General features: G+C 48.7%; 2 protein-coding genes across 2 annotated transcripts in view; one reads left to right on the top strand and one right to left on the bottom strand.

The window, feature by feature from the left end:
* The first annotated feature begins 762 nt into the window (after positions 1-762).
* Positions 763-10,068, top strand: SMCR8 (SMCR8-C9orf72 complex subunit). The gene is made up of 2 exons (XM_028706600.2): positions 763-3,763; positions 5,190-10,068. Exons 1-2 carry the CDS (start codon positions 1,416-1,418, stop codon positions 5,641-5,643), a joined length of 2,802 nt encoding a protein of 933 aa, XP_028562433.2. The 5' UTR covers positions 763-1,415; the 3' UTR covers positions 5,644-10,068.
* SHMT1 (serine hydroxymethyltransferase 1) overlaps positions 9,908-19,253 on the bottom strand; it is a 23,489-nt gene continuing 14,143 nt past the window's right edge. The window contains exons 8-12 of the mRNA XM_028706601.2: positions 18,474-18,590; positions 17,530-17,652; positions 15,250-15,366; positions 13,971-14,081; positions 9,908-12,199 (exon numbers count right to left, since the gene is read on the bottom strand). Coding sequence (XP_028562434.2) covers positions 12,027-12,199; positions 13,971-14,081; positions 15,250-15,366; positions 17,530-17,652; positions 18,474-18,590 — 641 coding nt within the window. The 3' untranslated portion in view covers positions 9,908-12,026. The remainder of the gene's footprint in view (positions 12,200-13,970; positions 14,082-15,249; positions 15,367-17,529; positions 17,653-18,473; positions 18,591-19,253) is intronic.

Genomic DNA, 19,253 nt, shown 5'->3' with positions numbered 1-19,253 from the left:
CCCAAATCCCAGAGCTTTTTCTCAGGGGTCCCCTTTCTCTGCCTGCTTCTCCCCGCCCCCTTCAGTTCCTCCTCAGAGCTCCCACTCGGGTGCTTTGCCCCCTTTTTCTTCCTCAAGGTCTCCCCCACTTTCTCTCTCTCTCCTCAGGCTTCCCTCACTCTTCCCTCCTTCACAGAAGAGGAGCTTTCCCGCCTGCCAGCCGTATTCCGCGCCGTCGTAAACGCACGACGCGAAAGGGAAGAGGGCAGGGCGGGTTCGTTTCCCTTTCTGTGTTGCTTTACGGCTTCTCCGAAACAGCCGCGGGGGAATACGCAGCGGTAGCAGAAGTGGGAGGCGGTTGCGCGCGCTTGAGAACTACCACCCCCAGAATGCCCCGCGGTGGCTGCTGACGTAAACAACCGAGCTACCTAATTTTTTTGAACCGAACTTTTTTTTTTAACGCTGTTTTCAAGTAGTATTACATTCGCCAGTTCTGTGCTGCCTCTACTTTTGCTGTTTTTAAAAAGGGGGGACGAAAAGCAGTGAGGGGAAAGAGGGAACTGCAACACCCATGATGCACCGCGGTCGCGCGACCTCTTTCATAGTTTAAAATTTTTATATATCCGTGCCTTTGCAGCACGAACTAAACTACCCTGCTCCTCCTATTATTTTATTTTATTTTAAAGTCTAAGTTGTGTGTGAAGGGAAAACGATTTTTTAAAATAGAGGAATCGCTTCCGGGGTCACCCGGGTCGCTTCACAACAGGTCATGTGACTCCAAGATGGCTGCCAGGCGGCGGCTGTGAGGGGGAAGTGACGGTTCGTGCTGCAGGCGCGGGGCAAAGGGAGGGGGAGAGACGGGGCAGGGGGTGTGCGTGTGGAGGGTCGGGCTGGTCCTAGCGCCCACCTTTTTGGTAAGAGGGGAGAAGGGGGGAGGGGAGGAAGATCCGGAGAAGGGCCCATTTCCCAGGGAGGGAAAGTCGAGGGGTTGGGGAGAAAGAAAGGGGTCCCCTTCCTTCCCTGGGGAAGGAGGCGTAATAGATCCTGGGAGGGGAGCCTGGAAATCGAGGCAGCTAAACCAAGGGAGGGAGTTGGAGGTGTGGGGGATCTGCCCCCCCCCATGAAAGGGCATGCCTCACAAGGCCCACTGGGTGAACAGGATTGGCGCCCTGTCCTTCATCTGAGGGGCAGGTGACCCCTAGTCAGAAAGGGAAGTGCCACAGACTCCGGAAAGTGCCCATCTCTGGCAGGGAAGTAAAAGGGAGAGTGCAATAGGTTTCCTTGGGTGTGCAGGAAGCGCCACCACCCCCGACAGTCCGCCAGCGGAATAAGCCCGGGAGAGGAGCCCTCATTCTCTGCCAATGGATTCCGGCTGACAACTGGTGAGGGACCGGCCCTGCTTTCTTCATGCCCCTTCATCGCCCCCACCTGGAAATATGATCAGCGCCCCAGATGTGGTGGCGTTTACCAAAGAGGACGAGTACGAAGAAGAGGCATACAGCGAGCCAGCCTTGCCTGAGGAATACTCTGTTCCGCTCTTCCCTTTTGCCAGCCATGGGGCCAACCCCTGGTCCAAGCTCTCAGGTGCCAAGTTCACCCGGGACTTCATCCTTATATCCGAGTTCTCAGAGCAAGTGGGACCCCAGCCTTTGCTCACCATCCCGGATGATGCCAAAGTTTCCGGCACCTTTGATCTCAACTATTTTTCCCTCCGCATCATGTCGGTGGACTACCAGGCTTCCTTTGTGGGGCACCCTCCTGGATGCCCTTACCCAAAGCTGAACTTCGTGGAGGATTCTAAAGTAGTGCTGGGCGATTCCAAGGAAGGAGCTTTTGCTTACGTGCATCACCTGACACTCTATGATCTCGAAGCGAGAGGCTTTGTCCGGCCTTTCTGCATGGCCTACATTTCTGCCGATGAGCACAAAATTATGCAGATGTTTCAGGAACTCTCTGCGGAGTTCTCCAAAGCATCAGAATGCTTAAAGACTGGCAACCGAAAAGCTTTTGCGAATGAACTGGAAAAGAAACTGAAAGACCTTGATTACACTAGAACTGTTTTGCACAATGAGACTGAAATCCAGAAGAAAAACAACGAGAAAGGATACTATACCACACAAGCCATTGAGAAAGCCAATGAACTGGCTAGTGTTGAAAAATCTATCATTGAGCATCAAGATCTTTTGAAACAAATCAGATCATATCCTTACAGTAAGCTGAAAGATTCTGATTTTCACCCTTATGAGCCAGAGTGTGTGACAGAGCAAGTTGATGATAGTTCCGAAGAAGGATTTACTACCTCGAAATCTGACGAACCCAGTGAAACACACCTTTATCCTCGCCAGTCCTCTTACATCCCGAAACTTATCAAGGCAAAATCTGCCAAGTGCTTTGACAAGAAACTCAAAACCCTTCAGGAACTGTGTGATGTTTATTTTTTCACCCAGACTCTAGATCAGTTACATCAAATTGAGAAAACGTTCAGAGGTGACGTTTGCTACCTCTTGACCAATCAGATCAGCAGAGCACTTTTGCAGCAGCAAACTATTACCAACTTCCTTTTTGAAGACATGTTCCTTGTTGATGAGCGACCATCTGAAAGGCATTTAAATGGCTACCAGGGACCTAACGTAGACAGCCCCAATCCCAAAGGTTTGGAAGTCTGCCTTATTCCTAAAACATTAGTCAGCTTGGGATCTTACAAATCCAGTGTTGAGTCTGTGCCTATAAAGATGGAACAGGAGATTGAAGACACGCAGGAAGCAGAAGTCACTGACCCTGTTACTTATGACCAGCACGACAATCTTGAGTACCTCGATGCAGATCTTAAAGGAAGCGTTAGTAGTGGTGAAAGCATTGAGGTTTTGGGGACAGAAAAGTCTGCTACTGCCCTGAATCAATCTGAAACCCAGGCAAGCATGCCGCAAGCCCGCCTGAGTCCACAAGTGGTGAGGAGCAAAGCTGTCAGCCGAAGGACCATAAGTGAGGACAGCATCGAGGTCCTCAGTACGTGTCCCTCAGAAGCTCTGATTCCTGATGACTTTAAAGCGAGCTACCCAAGTGCCATTAATGAAGAGCCTTATGCAGACGAAGATGATGAAGGTTTTCGCTTTAGCCCTGTTTTAAATCCAGACAACACTGAAGGCAACCCTGAACCAGAAAACCTGCTCCCTGTGGACTCTGCCTGTTGCATTGGAAAAGAGAGTCCAAATTTTCTCGAGCCTCCGTCCAACATGGTCCCCAAACATTGCGATGGTGACAGTGTGGTCAGTATCCCGCCCCAGCCATACCGGCAAGGGGACCAGGGGTTTCACGTGAATTTCACGGACTATTCTTCCCATGATGGCGTCTTGGGAGGCCTCCTCACCTACGAACTCGACCCACATTATCTCTCGAGCAGCAGAGAGACGAGTAAAATGAGCCTGGACAAATGCTCGGACTCCACAAGCTACATCAGCAGCACAGCCTCCACCAGCTCAGACAGGACTCCTTCCCCTGCCCTTCCTGCTGGTCATTTCGGAGAAAGGCACAAGAAGAAGTCGGGGCAAAATGCACTGAGGTTCATCCGGCAGTATCCCTTTGCTCATCCTGCAATATATTCGCTACTGAGCGGCAGGACTTTGATAGTGCTGGGGGAAGACAAGGCGATCGTGGAGAAGCTCGTCACCGCACTCTCTATTTTTGTTCCAAATTGCGGTGCGTACGCCAAGCCGGTGAAGCACTGGGCCACATCTCCTTTGCACATCACAGATTTTCAGAAGTGGAAGCTGATTGGATTGCAGAGGTAAAAAAAACCCACCACCACCACAGCCTACCCAGATCTTTCAAATGTCTGAACACAGGCCCATCTAGTCCAGCATTTTGGACTGTATACAATGGGTTGCATCCAGCTAACTTTTGTTCAGAGTAGACCCATTGAATTTAATAAGATCTAAGCCTTCCCATTAATTTCAATAGGTCTAGTGTGAGTGGGACTGACATTGGATTTAACCCGTTGTTAGTCCTACTCAGAGAAGGCCCACTGAAATTGACGAACAAGGCTAACGCAGTTCCATTAATTTCAGGGGGTCTAACTTTTGAGCAAAAGTTTGATACAATCCTAAGTTCCCATTGTGACTATCCAAATGCCTCTGGAAAGCCCATGTTCTCCAGCAGCTGGTACTCAGAGTCATACTGTCTCTGATAGTGGAAGTAATAACAGAATAATAATAATAATTTATTATTTATACCCCACCCATCTGGCTGGGTTTCCCCAGCCACTCTGGGCGGCTCCCAACAGAATATTCAAAACACGATAACATCAAACATTAAAAACTTCCCTAAACAAGGCTGCCTTCAGATGTCTTCTAAGAGTCAGACAGTTGTTTATCTCTTTGACATCTGTTGGGAGGGCATTCCACAGGGCAGGCGCCACTACTGAGAAGCCCCTGTGCCTGGTTCCCTGTAACCTCACTTCTCGCAGTGAGGGAACTGCCAGAAGGCCCTTAGAACTAGACCTCAGTGTCCGGGCTGAACAATGGGGGTGGAGACGCTCCTTCAGGTATACTGGGCTGAGGCCGTTTAGGGCTTTAAAGGCCAGAACAACACTTTGAATTGTGCTTGGAAACGTACTGGGAGACAATGTGGGTCTTTCAGGACCGGTGTCATATGGTCTTGGCGGCCACTCCCAGTCACCAGTCTAGCTGCCACATTCTGGATTAGTTGTAGTTTCCGGCCATTGTACAAGTGCCAAATACAGAACCCTCACAACTCTGGTCCCTGGCAGTACAGTTAAATGACAATTGATTCCCATTGACAAAAGAGGGGCGCAGCGGTCAGAAATGTGCCCCGTTCAGTCACCATTTGTTCTGCCATGGTGGGGTTTGGCGGTGATCATTTTCATGTCAGAGGCTTCCATACTTAATCAGAAACCTCCCCCGCCCCTTCTAAAGGTTAGCTACGAAAGCACCATTTAGCAGGAAACATGACCTGCCCATTGATTTCCTCTGGTAGCGCAGCAGGGGTGTGCAATTGCCAGGGGGGACGCTGGTGCAGGAATGATATTTCCTGCTCTGGGTCCCAGAGAGAGATGTGGCTGAACTGAGACGTCCTGGCTCCCAATCTCTGCCACTTCACTTCATGATCTCTCAGAGACAGAATGCCTCCATACCTGTAGTTATTCTACCTTGGAGTTTCAATGTCAGCATGTTATCTCCCCCCTTCCTTTCCAGAGCATCTTCTCCGTCGGGTGTCAACATGATGCACTCCCTCTGCCGCTACAGCCGCTACATCAGTATCCTGGATGCCGACAGCAAGACTCTCCGCTGCCCGCAGTACAAAGGGACCCTGATCCCCAGGCTCGCTGACCACCGCACGCAGATCAAGCGGGGAAGCACGTACTTTATGCACGTCCAGACCATCCTGACCCAGCTGTGCTCCAAGGCCTTCCTGTACACCTTCTACCACGACCTGCACCTGCCCATCAAAGAGGGGGAGACGGAGGAGTCCGTGGCAAACCGGCGGCTGAACTTCCTGAAAATCCAGCTGGGGCTTGCAAACGAGGACAGCAAAGTGGTGCAGTACCTTGCCGAGCTCCTGAAACTGCAGTACGTTCAGGATCCCGTCCGAGGGGTCAGCCCGGTCCTCAGGTTTGATTACGTGCCCAGCTGCTTGTACAAAATTTAAGTTGTGCCCAGCCCGCCCTGCTGCCTCCCCTCCTCGCCCGCCGGCTCACCTGTGGCCATCTGCAGGCCTAGACGATTCCGCGATCGACACACTAGTCATTGAGAACCTGTAGGACGATATGGAGGACCCCAGCGTGGCTAAGCCAACCTCATTAAAATGAGACTTCCTAAACCTCGGTCACACCTCTTTGGAAGAGGGGAAGTTCATTATCATTTGCTGCTTAAAGTGGGGAGCGTGGTGTGTGTGTGTGTAGCATCTTTAAGGAGCAGTGGGATATCTTGACTATAGGGGATTTGCATGGCACATGGTCGGTGCTGGTTACGTGTGAGTGGCACCAAAGACTTGTGCGCATTTTTTAGAAACTACAGTGAGCCACAGAAACATATTTCAGAAGTGTATGGGAGTGAATTGTAGAAGGTGGAGGGGTTTTGTTTGTTTTTTAAGCTAAACATAAGAATTCAGCTGTTTCACAATAGCCAGACATTGACCCATCTCTCCGGTCTTTTTGCGGCATCGGTGGTTGCAACGACTCCTTGCATTGTGCATCCCTGGGGAGTAAAGGGAGGCCCTCCTTGGCTCTTGAGGTCAGAGGTCTGGTAAAGGCCTTCTGAAGCCTGGAAAAGCACAAGGGGGCCTTGGCGGGGTGTTACGCCGAGCACTGTGTCTCTGTAGTCCACTGCACTTGTCTTGTCTCTCCCAGAGGGGAAAGGGACACCCACAAATCCTTATAGCTGGCCCTGTTTCTGCAGTATGGGGGAGAATGTGAGGGAAGATGGAGCTGGGGAGGGTGTGCTTCGGACCTTGTCACAAAGGCCAGTGCCGTTGCTCCCAAGAGCATGGGAGGTCTCTGGAATCGCCCAGTGCCCTTAAACCTTAGCACTCAGGTGTCATTGGGATTGAATGTACTGGATTAGGCCTTCCCTACCCACCCCATGCTTTGTTTGCTACAACCAGCCCCTGGCAGGGATGGAGGTCAGCGCTGGGATGTGCAGCTTCCAATTTGGCCTCCCCCTTCCTGAACATCCAGGCTTTGCAACCGTTTTACTACCTCTGCTGTCGCTGCGCATTGGGGTGGTTGCCGGTCACGCAGCTTGGACTGGATGTTGGGGCTCCTCCTGAGTCACAAACTCTACCGGGTGCCATCAGTTTTGAGCCTTTTAAGAATCTGTCGTTACTCTGATTGAATCCGGTAGAGGTAGTTCCGCTTTATTTCTTTCGTCCTGTGAAAACTTGAGGTCTCCGATGGGGGCCACATCTCATCTGCGTCTTCTCCCTAGCTGCAGATAAGTACAGCAGCGGGAAATCCCAAGCAGGCCGGCTGGCTGATAATTTTAGAGGCGGAGGAACGCCTTACTAGTTTTATTTCCTTTTCTTTCTTTCTTTTTGAAAGTTCTCTTTCCGTTCGCTGTGTGTCAGGAAGCTGGTGACAAGACACACGTTTTACAAGAGTAACTGTAAAACTGGAGTAACTGGACTTGTGATATTTCAAAACCTCTGTTCAATGCAATTATGTGTGACAGAGTTCTGGAACTGAATGTACCACCAGAGGAAACTTCAAGGGCGAGTGTCAAGTTTGGTGTTTTAAGAGTACTGGAAAACTTGATGCAAAGCTGCACTGTGTGTGTGTGTGTGTGTGTGTGTGTGTGTAAGTAATGCTGCACTTTTTAGTTCCTCAAGTAATGGGTTGGTAGAGGCCATCTGTATGACACTTTGCTGCTTTGTATCAGAGAAAAAGGATCTTGCGGGAACGGTACAAACCTTGCTTGAATCTTGCCCTGACACTCCATTGTTCTCAAATAGGGCTGGGAAACCCAGCTAAGTTGTCAGCCACGATGGAGTTGCGGGCAAAGCTTTTCTACGAGAGCGGGTGGGCGGGGTCCCACCTTTTGATGCAGACAGCCCCATGGTGGCTTCACAGCAGCCAGGCTTCCAAGGCCTGACCCCACCTGTCCCTCAGCAAAGTAGGCAGATAAGTTTCAAAGCTTTTTGGAGAGAATATAGCACTCCTGTGCTGCTTTCTACCCCCCCTCCAAAAAAGTCTATTGGGTGGCTGTTCGTTCATGAAGATGGTGGAGGGAAATCTGTTGTGCTTTGCAGTGAAATCATAGCAGCGTTATGCAAGGACTCCCAATATCCAAGATTTGGAAAAGGCCTTCCTGAGCAGAGTTGCTTTACCGCATCTGCAAGGCAAGGTATCTCTTTAAAGGGTGGGACGCAAGAGCCATGGGAACCGTGGACCTATCTCCTCGAATGCTGTCACTGAGTCTAGTTCTCCCCCTGTACAGTTTAGGAATATTTGCCCATATTGTGACATCATCACACTGGTTTTCCCCTTCCCCATTGGTGGTTGGGAGCCACAGTATAGTGAATGTCTCTGGATATTTCAGGTAGTCAACCTAGCCAGTGGGATGCCATTGTTGGCACATCTAGGTCAGTGTTCCCCAACCTCGTGCCCTCCAGATGTTTTGGACTACGGCTGCTATAGCAGCCAGCGGTTGGGGAAGGCGGGTCTATCCCAGGAAGCCTCTCCAATTTTAGATACTTTGGGTCCTGGTTTGTCAACTCCATTTGGCAGGCTTTTCTTCGATATAGACTTTTCCTCCTTCAATGGTGGGAGGCAACACTTTCCCGAATTGCTGAAGGAATGTGTGTGTCCCTCTGAAGAGTAGCTTTTTCTTGCCTTCCTAAAAAGCCTAGTTTGCACATTAGCCTTGTATTCAGATATTTCTCCCACCACCACTGCCAATACAGAAAAGGACACCTGCAATTTATTTGGGATTATCCCTGTCACGGAGACATAAAATCTCACAAGGTCTTCTAGGTGCCCAGGCTTGGGCCCACCAGAGACTTTTGTTCTGATTTAGCTGAGCAATGCCTTTCCATCTGAACATCTTAAGAATTTGCCTTTTCAAAGCTTGCACTATAAGCAGAAATACATGAAGGATCCCTGAGGAACTGATCTAGCTTCACAGGGGTCCTATCTACTCTGCCTTTCAGACAGTGTTCAGGGCTTCGGCATTGCTTCTTATTATTTTTGCAGGTGCAAAAGGGACCTGTTACACTTGCAGGTATGCCTGACATCTTGCCTGATGGAAGCAAGATCTGTGAATCACAAGGCTCTGGAATCGGTCTTGGCGGTTCACGAGCATGCCATAGAGTCAGTAGTGTGGCACTGATGACTTTTTTAAAAAAGGGTTCATATATATGTAGATACAAGGCCTGCTAGCGAGAACCTTCCTTTTCTCAAGAGCCAAGACTTTGCCCAATCACCTGCAGAGCCTAGTAACGTGAACTAGCTTTCTGCTTTCGTGTCCTTAGCCAATCCTTAACAGATTGCCAACACCCCACAGGCTCAAACGTCCTCTTCCGCCCCTTGTCAGTTTTAACAGTGGTATTGCACCCTAGCAGCGCCAACCAGCTTCAGATCCTGGTTACAAGCTAATCCTAGCCGGCTATAAGCTCCTGGCAGATGTGGTAAAAAAACCCCCATGATTAATGCTGGCAGAGAGAAAGGGGAAATCCATACAGGACAGAGTGGGGAGATTGGAGGAGCTGGGGAGAAGCTCCCCCCTCTTTCATCAGTGGTTCTAGCATCAAGAGGAAGGCAGATCCTACGCTTGCCCCATTCCGCATCCTCTCAGTATGAGCTGCTTCCATAACGGAGCTCATCTAGCCATTTGGCAATTGAGGTGTTTGCATATCTCTGCTGCTTTAATCTTGAAAATATAACCATAGGCTGATCCATGGGAACATCACACACAGAGGATGTGAGTGGCCCACAAATTCAGCAGCTTAGGTACAATCGGCCCCTTGAGACATGTGAATTGGTGTTGGCGCACTACATGCGCGGAGCTGGCGCTGGCCTGCATGTGGATGCATCAGGCGGGATCGCAGTCCCTCTGGGTGCTGTGGAAAGCCCAGACGCTGGGCCCCATAATTCTGCATTTTCTTCTTATCAACCAACTACTTGACCTTTCTCCATCTCGACTGGACTGGGCTAGCAGCTCCCTGGAAGTAACAACTCCCCCAAGTGATCTTCCTAACTGCATGTTCAGTTTCTTGTCCGCACTTGTAGGAACACAACACTTTTCGCTTAAGCAGTAGTTAAGAGAGGGAGGGAAACGTGAGCGTCTTCACTGAAGAAAATCTGAGCAGCATGCCTTCCATGTCTTAGTACCGTTAAGGTGTGTACTGCACAAGCGCTTCACCAACAATACTCAACACCCAGTGACTACAATGATAAAATGTACATTGGAGGCAGGGGGAAGAAGAAGAAGAAATTATTTATTTGGGCTCAAGATATTTTTGAAATACAATATATATATATATACTGGTTGTATTTTTTAAAGCTTATATAACCCTTGGCATATATTGTGGTTCAATTCTTGATTTTATTGTGCTTAGTAAAAAATTGTCCTGACTCTATTTCTGAGCTCCTGTGTCTGATACTAAAGTGGAGGGGGGGAAGAGGACTGGAGAATGGCAACCACAAAATTTTGGGAGTTGAGCAATGCAAGAGGCTAGCCATGGGTGGATCTAAACTGGAAAAAATGCTGTAAGTCAGAAATAAGATCGCTTTAACAAAAGAAAAAAATCTCTATGGAAAATCGTGTTTTAAAAATTCCTGGTCTCTGGCGCCATCTAGTGTTGCATGTTTATAGTGCATCCAGATTGCCGTTTCTTTGCTAATGTAGCTGAGAGTCCCATGCCTTGGATTTAGAAAGACAGAATTCTGCCTTGCTATGTTGTTTTCAAATACCCATTGCTGGAAGCCACAGGTGGGGAGAGCGCTCTTGTGTTTAGATCCTGCTTGCAGGTTTCCAGCAAACACCTGGTTGGCCATTGTGAGAAGAGGATTCTGGACTAGACTGGCCACTGGGCTGACGTGTCAGGACTTTTCTTACATTCATGGTAGGCCCGCTCTGATAATATCCGAGACGGTTTGCTTAAACTCCCCCCATTCTCCAGCGATAGGAAACTTGTGCCAATTGCTATTCCACAGCGATGTTGGTGAATGGAGAAACGTTATCTTCGCTCTACACGGCTGAAATCTTGGTAGTCTAGAGATGACATCTCAGGCACAAGCCACCTAAAACAGCTGGATCCGACTGGAAGATTCGTCTAGCCTTGTTTCCCGCAGTGGAATAGCTGTGTGGTTCTGAGAAACCCTCAACCAGGCCACAAAGGCAACGGCCAGCTGCCTAGCAGATCAGTGAGGGTTCAGTGATCTCTGAAGGGGAGGATTCTGTTCAGCTTTCCAATTTTTAGGTGTGAGCACCCTGCTCTAGTAGCCCAAAGGGCAATCGGCCACAGAGGCAGCAGGGAGACTCCCCAAGCTTTGCAGAAATACAAGAAATCTTTTAAGAGGGAAAAAGTAAAAAAGATGGGGGGGGGGAGCCCCATCGCAGCAGGGTGGGAATGGAAAACCAGGTGGGATGAAATGTATCCCAGAGGCATAACTATCTTACTGGAACAGAGGAGCGTTCCACACTGCAGCACTTTGTTACGGGTTGCACATTTCATGACTGATCCCTATTGACAGATCTGTGCTCTTAATACCCCTGCTAAATGCTCACAGTCATCCATCCCCAATCCTTGTGGCAGGGGGTTCCACAAACCAAAGCAAAGGAAGACTTTGGTTTGAGTTTTCCTGAATGAAGAAAACTCTGGTTTGAAAGCGGCTCAGCTATGCTGGCTGAAGACACCTCAGCACAAAGGTCTATCTTTTTGTTGTTTCTTGCTTAGACTTGGAGTAAATCTGTTTTCTCCAACAGGCCAGCTTTAACGAGGAAGCTCAAACCCGGCAAAAAATCAGATTCATTCTTCCTCGTGACCCAGTTTGACGTTTATTCAAACCTCGGGGGAGCTTCGAGTTGCTGTCGACATTGCATTTCCCCCTTCCGCCATCTCTCAGCCTCTTCCATTTAAGACCTTTGGGTAATAGGTTGATTCCATATGCAATATTTTTATCGCGATTTCCATTCGCAGCAACTGTGTGGCACATCTCTCTCGGGGCCTCTTTACCACTGCCAGGGGTATAATTCTGGGATGTCCATTAATACGGCCGTTAACCCCACCGATGGAGGATTTTTAAGCTTCGTTTGGCCTGTGCCCATTTCCTCCTGGGGTCCATATTCAATGCAACTTATTTTTTTAAAAGATGGGGTAGAGGTTGGTTAAAGAGCAGGTTTCAAGAGCAGCTCTGCTTGTAAGAACAGTAAAGAAAAGGGGACACTGGAGATACCTCGATTCCTCCTAAATCCCTTTTACGGGAGGGCAGCTTGATGAGACAACCCACACTTCAAAGCAGCCAAGAAGAATTGCGGCTGTTCCAGGCAGGAGTTTCCTTCTTCTGGCGTGGGGGGGGGGGGGAACCGTGACTTTTATAGAACAGGCAAGCCAGGGAGGGGGAAGGTATCTGCAAAGGCCTCCACCTCCTGCCGGAGGGATCTCAGGGGAGCTTGGTACTTCTCATCAGACACCAGCTTCTCCTTAAACTCTCGCAGCGTCGCTTTGGGACTCATGTCGCTCTGGACCTGCAAGGTGAGCTCAATACCTGCATGGGCAACACAGAAATTTCCTCGTTTGGCGGCTGAGTGGGCTACTGGGTGATCAATTACTACTTTGGACAGCAAAACCTCATCAGAGGGGGAGCGGGGACTGTGGTTCAGGGGTAGCGTACGCCTTTCGCATGCAGAAAGGCTCCAGGTTCAATCCCAGATGCCTCCCCTTTAAAGGACCACAAAATGTCTCTAAATGTTGAGACGCCACAACCAGTTAAGAACCAATCACTCTGCCCAAGAAGAAGAAGAAGAAGAAGAAGAAGGAGGAGGAGGAGGAGGAGGAGGAGGAGGGGAGGAGGTTTGGATTTAATATCCCGCTTTATCACCACCCAAAGGAGTCTCAAAGCGGCTAACATTCTCCTTTCCCTTCCTCCCCCACAACAAACACTCTGAGGTGAGTGGGGCTGAGAGACTTCAAAGAAGTGTGACTGGCCCAAGGTCACCCAGCAGCTGCATGTGGAGGAGCGGGGAAGCGAACCTGGTTCACCAGATTACGAGTCCACCGCTCTTAACCACTACACCACACTGGCCCAAGTTGACCTGGTGGCCAAATTTGGTATAGGGTAACTCCACGAGTGGGATGCGGGTGGCGCTGTGGGTTAAACCACAGAGCCTAGGACTTGCCAGCCAGAAGGTCAGCAGTTTGAATCCCCACGACGGGGTGAGCTCCCGTTGCTCGGTCCCTGCTCCTGCCAACGTAGCAGTTCAAAAGCACGTCAAAGTACAAGTAGATAAATAGGTACCACTCTGGCGGGAAGGTAAATGGCGTTTACGTGCACTGCTCTGGTTCGCCAGAAGCGGCTTAGTCATGCTGGCCGCATGGCCCGGAAGCTGTATGCCGGCTCCCTCGGCCAGTAAAGCGAGATGAGCGCCGCAACCCCAGAGTCGGCCATGACTGGACCTAATGGTCAGGGGTCCCTTTACCTTTACCTAACTCCTCGAATGTGCCAGCCCAAATCCTCTGAAGGGCGGCCCTCCAGATGCTATCGAGCTCCAACTACCACCAGCCCAAGACAAGCATGGCCAATGATCTGGGATGAAGGAAATAGTGGTCTAGCAAGAGGCAGAGTGGTGTAGTGGTTAGAGGGTCAAACTAGGACCTGGGGGAGGCCAGGGTTCAAATCCCCACTCAGTCAGGAAGCTCCGGAAGTGGCCTTGGAGCAGTCACTGCCTCTTGGCCTAACCTACCTCACAGGGATGTTGTGTGGATTAAACGAGGAGGGGAAGAAGCATGGGCGCCACCTTGGGCTCGCTGGAGAAAATGGTGGGGTGTAAATAAGCAAGATAATGGGGGGGGGGGGAGAGCACAGGTTCCTCACACCTGAAACAAGGTGCAAGCCTAGTCTGAATTTGCATTCGAAACAAAACAAAAAAAATTCCTTCCAGTAGCACCTTAGAGACCAACTAAGTTTGTTATTGGTATGAGCTTTTGTGTGCATGCACACTTCTTCAGATACATATCTTATCTGAAGAATTACTTACCTGAAGAAGTGTACATACACACAAAAGCTCATACCAATAACAAACTTAGTTGGTCTCTAAGGTGCTACTGGAAGGAATTTTTATTTTTATTTTGTTTCGACCAACACGGCTACCTACCTGTAACTGAATTTGCATTGGCACTCCCAAATCATTCTGCAAATAAGTGAGGGGATGAAACCAGCATTCACCTAAGGCAGAGGCTGCTGGCGAAGATGAGGTAGAAAGCAAATCCCAGATCTCCAAAAACAGTGCTTGCTCCCATGCCCACAGGCACTTTCCTACCTTTATGGATGAAGTGAGCGACTTTCCGGAAGTCCTCTTCCAAGAATCCCCTGGAGGTAAGGGCTGGTGTTCCCAGCCGAAGACCGCTGGGGCGCAGGGCACTCTTGTCTCCTAGGCACGAGGGAAGAGGCCGTGGGTTGAATCCAAAGACATGGGCAGCTGGCCAGTTTTATACATTGCATAGATAAACTGCATAAAAACTGAAGCCTGTTATTTAAATCCTCAGTTTTCCTACCCAGCAGTCTTCTAAAGTTGCTGCTTAATAATAATAATAATAATTTATTATTTCTAATTTATTATTTCTCCAGCCACGCCAGGCAGCTCCCAACAGTTTAAACCCTGAAAACTGGTGACTCTAATGGTTTGGACAAGGCTTCCCCAAAGGAGCCCCACGTTGTGTGAAATATTCCTGCACTGCAGGGGGTTGGACTAGATGACCCTTGTGGTCCTGTCTAACTCTACAATTCTATTCATAATAATAAAAATAATTTATTACTTGTACCCCGCCCATCTGGCTGGGCCTCCCCAGCCACTCTGAGTGGCTTCCAACAGAACATTAAAAACACAATAAAACATCAAACATTAAAAACTTCCCTAAACAGAGCTGCCTTCAGATGTCTTCTAAGAGTCTGATAGATGTTTATTTCCTTGACATCTGACGGGAGGGCATTCCACAGGGCGGGTGCCACCACCGAGAAGGCCCTCTGCCTGGTTCCCTGTAACCTCACTTCTCGCAGGGAGGGAACCGCCAGAAGGCCCTTGGAGCTGGACCTCAGTGTCTGGGCTGAACAATGGGGGTGGAGACGCTCCTTCAGGTCTACTTTCCCATCCTTCCTGAATTCCTCCCCAAATGGGAGGGGTAGTGACTCAGAGGAAAAAGCCCCTACTTTGTGTGCACAAGCTGCCGAATGCCACCCCCTGGACCGCTAGTTAAAGGGGTCTCGGGTCCCGGAAAGATCCTTCTCTGCCTGGTAGAGTGATTGCCAGGCAGAGTGGGCAAGATGAGGCCAGAGAAATCAGTGGGCAGACTAGGCCTGTTCATACCCAGCTAGGAGGATCCGAATTCACCGACAGAGGGAATGACAAGGGAACGTACTCTGTAGAGCTCCCAAATGTGAGTCAGGAAGGGTGACATCTAATAAATATATCCCTCTCCTAGATTCAATACAACCCCCTACACCAGGCATTTCTGAAAACTGGTAAACCGCAGCGCCACGAGGGGGATGCTTGGCCATCACTAAGCATTGTGAAGAACCTCTTCAAGCTTGGCCACTCTCACCTGGGCAGGTGTTCTTGTTGCATGCAATGGAGCAGAGCTCAAGGACCCGTTCGGCCCGCCCTCCGTCCGTGCCTCGGCTGCGCAGGTCCACCAGGATCAAATGGTTGTCGGAACCGCCTAGGAGAAGAGCCAAACTCCAGCAATGACTCACTCATGTCACCCCAAATTTGCAAGGGCGATGGGGGGGGGGGACAGCAGAGGGAAATGAGGAGCATGGCACCTGCCAGCAAAGTTTGCAAGCTTCAAGCATCAGTTCAATAGGACAAGCCAGATAAGAACTGGCTTCGTGTTTGAAGCGTCTAGAACAGGTGATCCTGATGCTGCTAAATCACAAATTAATATGCCGTATTTTTCGCTCTATAAGACGCACCCGACCATAAGACGCACCTAGTTTTAGAGGAGGAAAACAAAATATTCTCTCCCTCTCTGCGCAGCACCTCTCCAGCAAAGCGAAGTCAGAACAGCAAGAGGGATCGCTGCGCAGCGATCCCTCTTGCTGTTCTGGCTTCTGGGATAGCCGTGCTAAGCCTCTTCAGGGCAGGGGGAGAGCGTTCCTCCCATTGCCCTGAAGAGGCTTCGCGCAGCTATCCCTGAAGCCAAGAGAGGCATCGCTGTACACCGATCCCTCGCTCTCCTGGCTTCAGGGATAGCTGCGCAGCCTGCATTCGCTCCGTAAGATACACACACATTTCCCCTTACTTTTTAGGAGGGGGAAAGTGCGTCTTATAGAGCAAAAAATACAGTAAATTACATCATCCCTGGCCATTAAAACAACCTGCACCCTTTGATCTTGGGCTCTTGCCTGGCCTAGACTTTGGAACATCTTTTGGACCTGGACTGAATCTCCATTCCTTGGCTTCTTGAGACTTGAACCTTGCTCTCTTTGGCAAGTGTTTTGCTAGCCAGTGTGGTGCAAAAGTTTAGAGTGTTGGACTAGGACCTGGGAGACCAGATTTCAAATCATAGCTGTCAACTTACAGATTTGAAAATAAGGGACCAGCAGCCTCGAAAATAAGGGATCAGCAGCCCAAATAAGGGATTTTCCGGGCACAGGTATATTCAACTTCTGAGCCCCTCCGAGCCAAAGGCAGAAAGCCCAGCCAGCAGCCAAACAAAGCCTCATCAATAAGGGACAGCAGCGGGATACAGCACTGGGATAAGGGACTGTCCCGCCAAATAAGGGACACTTGCCAGCTATGGTTCAAATCCCCCGTTTGGCTGGTCACAGTCACTGGGCGACCTTGGGCCAGTCGCTGCCTCTCAGCCTAACCTACTGCTCAGGGTTGTTGTACGGATTAAATGAAAGGGAGAACGACGTATATCACCTTGAGCTCCTTAAAGGGGGTGGAATGGTGGTATATAAAGTGTAATGAATAAATAAAATAAAAGGCTTTTAAGCTTCTGGGACTGAGATATCAGCCACACACACACACCCCGGCATCCCATGGAGCAAAACAAAACTGTTAACGGTGGCTCAAGCGTACGATCCAAGCTACATTCTCTAAAGCAGAGGTGATGAACTTGCAGACTCTGTCCCCAGACAAAACATTGCAAAAGCCTCCAGCCAATTCACCTGGAAGCAACACCAGATATTAATAAAGGTGCAGAGGTTCGCAATCACAGCCTCACTTGTAAGGAAAAGCAGGGGTGACTCTTCCTTTCATTTTCTCTTTCTTTCTTCCAATAATAATTTTTACTAGTTTTCAATTACAACAATCCAATAACAGCCTCATCATAACAATGCCAAATTATAATACAGTTAGTAATACCAGTGCTTTTGTTTTCTGGGGGTACACAGGGGCACACATACCCCGAAACATTTTGTGAATCTAAGTGTGTCCTCATTGAGGGCAGTATTTCAATATGAGTAGGAAAACGAGAGCACCCCTAAACATTTTTTTAGAAAAAAAAGCACTGAGTAATACCAATCATTGAGGTCCCAAATTATACAATTTAGGTCCCGGTCCCCCCGTGCTAGAAATGATGGTTTGGCGATTTACTTTATTTCTGTTCCAAAACCTTACAAATTTCAGTTACGCTCCAGTCAAAATAACAACCCCTTATATCACAACAATCCCTTATATTGCAGTTTTAACACCTTCCCTTCATATTGCCGCATTAAATGATGTATACAGCTACAGGTGAAGAATTCAAACTCCTTGGTTCTTCCTGTGTGTGGCAATGATTCTGTCCGTAATGTTTCTTCCTGACAGAGCCGACTCTGTGTGTGTGTGTGTGTGTGTGTGTGTTTGTGTGTTTTGTGTCCTAGCTGTTCCTTACCGGTAACAATGTGATATCCCAAGCCAACGAGGGCGTTGGATAAGGCCTTGCAGTTGGCGACAACCTGCCTCTGGTAAGCTTTGAATTCCGGAGTCATGGCTTGCTTCAGAGCTACCGCAATTCCTGGATGAAAAAGAAGAGAGGGGGTGGGCAGGGGTGTGTGGAACAGGGAAAGATGTCTCATCAAACACCTCCATCTTCTCGGGCCTTTTCGGTGGCTGCTCCCAGATTCTGGAACTCCCTCCCTCCTTGTTGCCCTTCCACCAGATCTATCGCAGATCACTCATAGACAGGGTGGATTTAAATCACAATTTAAATCACTGGTCAATAAGACTTGATTTAAATCAACACACCACACCCCTGAAAACTCATTCTTGCTGATATAATCTTAATATTTACAACGAGAGGAAGGTTTCATTTTTGGAATAATAATTTTTTTACAGTAATATCCAAAGCTACTGATTTGGTTATACTATTAGAAATACATAGACAGATAATAATGAAATTATTGTGATGTTTAGTAAGTTAACTGTTTATATTTGGACAACTTTTCTGCTGTACTTTATTGGAAGAAGAAAAATAACCATTTCTTTAATAACAATTTAAGCAGTTTATTTAACTAAAGCAATAACATTATAGCATATGTGTCAAACTAATTTAGACTGAGTTTTCGCACTTATGAAAAACTTTAAACAAATCCTTCTTTGCTGATGAATAGCCTTTGGACTATAATGTAACTTAAATAGAAAACTACCTTTAGAAAGATCTTTCCTCCAAGAGCATTTTATTTTTAAAATCTGATTTAAATTTAAAAAATCTGATTTAAATTTAAAAAATCCGTTTTAAATTATTTTTTAAAAAATTAAATCATTGATTTTTATCCACCCTGCTCACAGAGCTAGCAGCCTACCTCCAGCCTCCCTGTTTTAGAGAGCCTGCCTCACCTGCAATGGCGTGGTTGTGGGGCCCTCCCTGTAGCCCAGGAAACACTGCTTGGTTTATCAGGCTTTCATAGTTGTACAGGATTTCTTTCCCCGTTTTCGGATCCACGCTGCGGGCACCTGGGGAGAACAGAAAGGAGGAGGGCAATTTGGGGCAGGAGTTTTTGGGGTGCTGCTACTGCTGCTCTAGGCTAATCTTTCCCCTTGGCTTCAACTCTGCAGTCACCTAGAGCCGAACGCTCAACTCCAAACGCAATCAGCTACTGAGAGAGGTTGCGGCTCAGTGGCAGAACACCCGCTTGAAGTGCCGAAGGTCCTGTGTGCGATTCCTGGTGTCACCAGTTAAAAGCGCAGGCGATGGGGGAGCTTCTCCCCATTAGAGTAGAAAGCACAGGGAGGCAGAGCAATGGTGTCTCTCAGTTCAAAAGGACTTCAGTGGAGGTGTAGTGGTTGGTGCGTCAGATTAGGACTGGGAGACCAGAGTTCGAATCCTGACTCAGCCATGAAGCTCACTGGGCAACCTTGGGACAGTCGCTGCCTCTAAGTCTAACCTACCTCACAGGGTTGTTGTGTGTGGATTAAATGAACCATGGACAAAAAGCTGGTCTATGAATGCAATAAATAAATAAATACAGTGGTACCTCGGGTTAAGTACTTAATTCGTTCCGGAGGTCCGTTCTTAACCTGAAACTGTTCTTAACCTGAAGCACCACTTTAGCTAATGGGGCCTCCTGCTGCTGCCACACCGCCGGAGCACGATTTCTGTTCTCATCCTGAAGCAAA

Source organism: Podarcis muralis, chromosome 14 (genome assembly GCF_964188315.1).
Source record: "Podarcis muralis chromosome 14, rPodMur119.hap1.1, whole genome shotgun sequence".
NCBI classification, from domain to species: domain Eukaryota; kingdom Metazoa; phylum Chordata; class Lepidosauria; order Squamata; family Lacertidae; genus Podarcis; species Podarcis muralis.
Note: the sequence above shows the minus strand (reverse complement) of the source record. Positions and strands in the feature narration are given on the sequence as shown.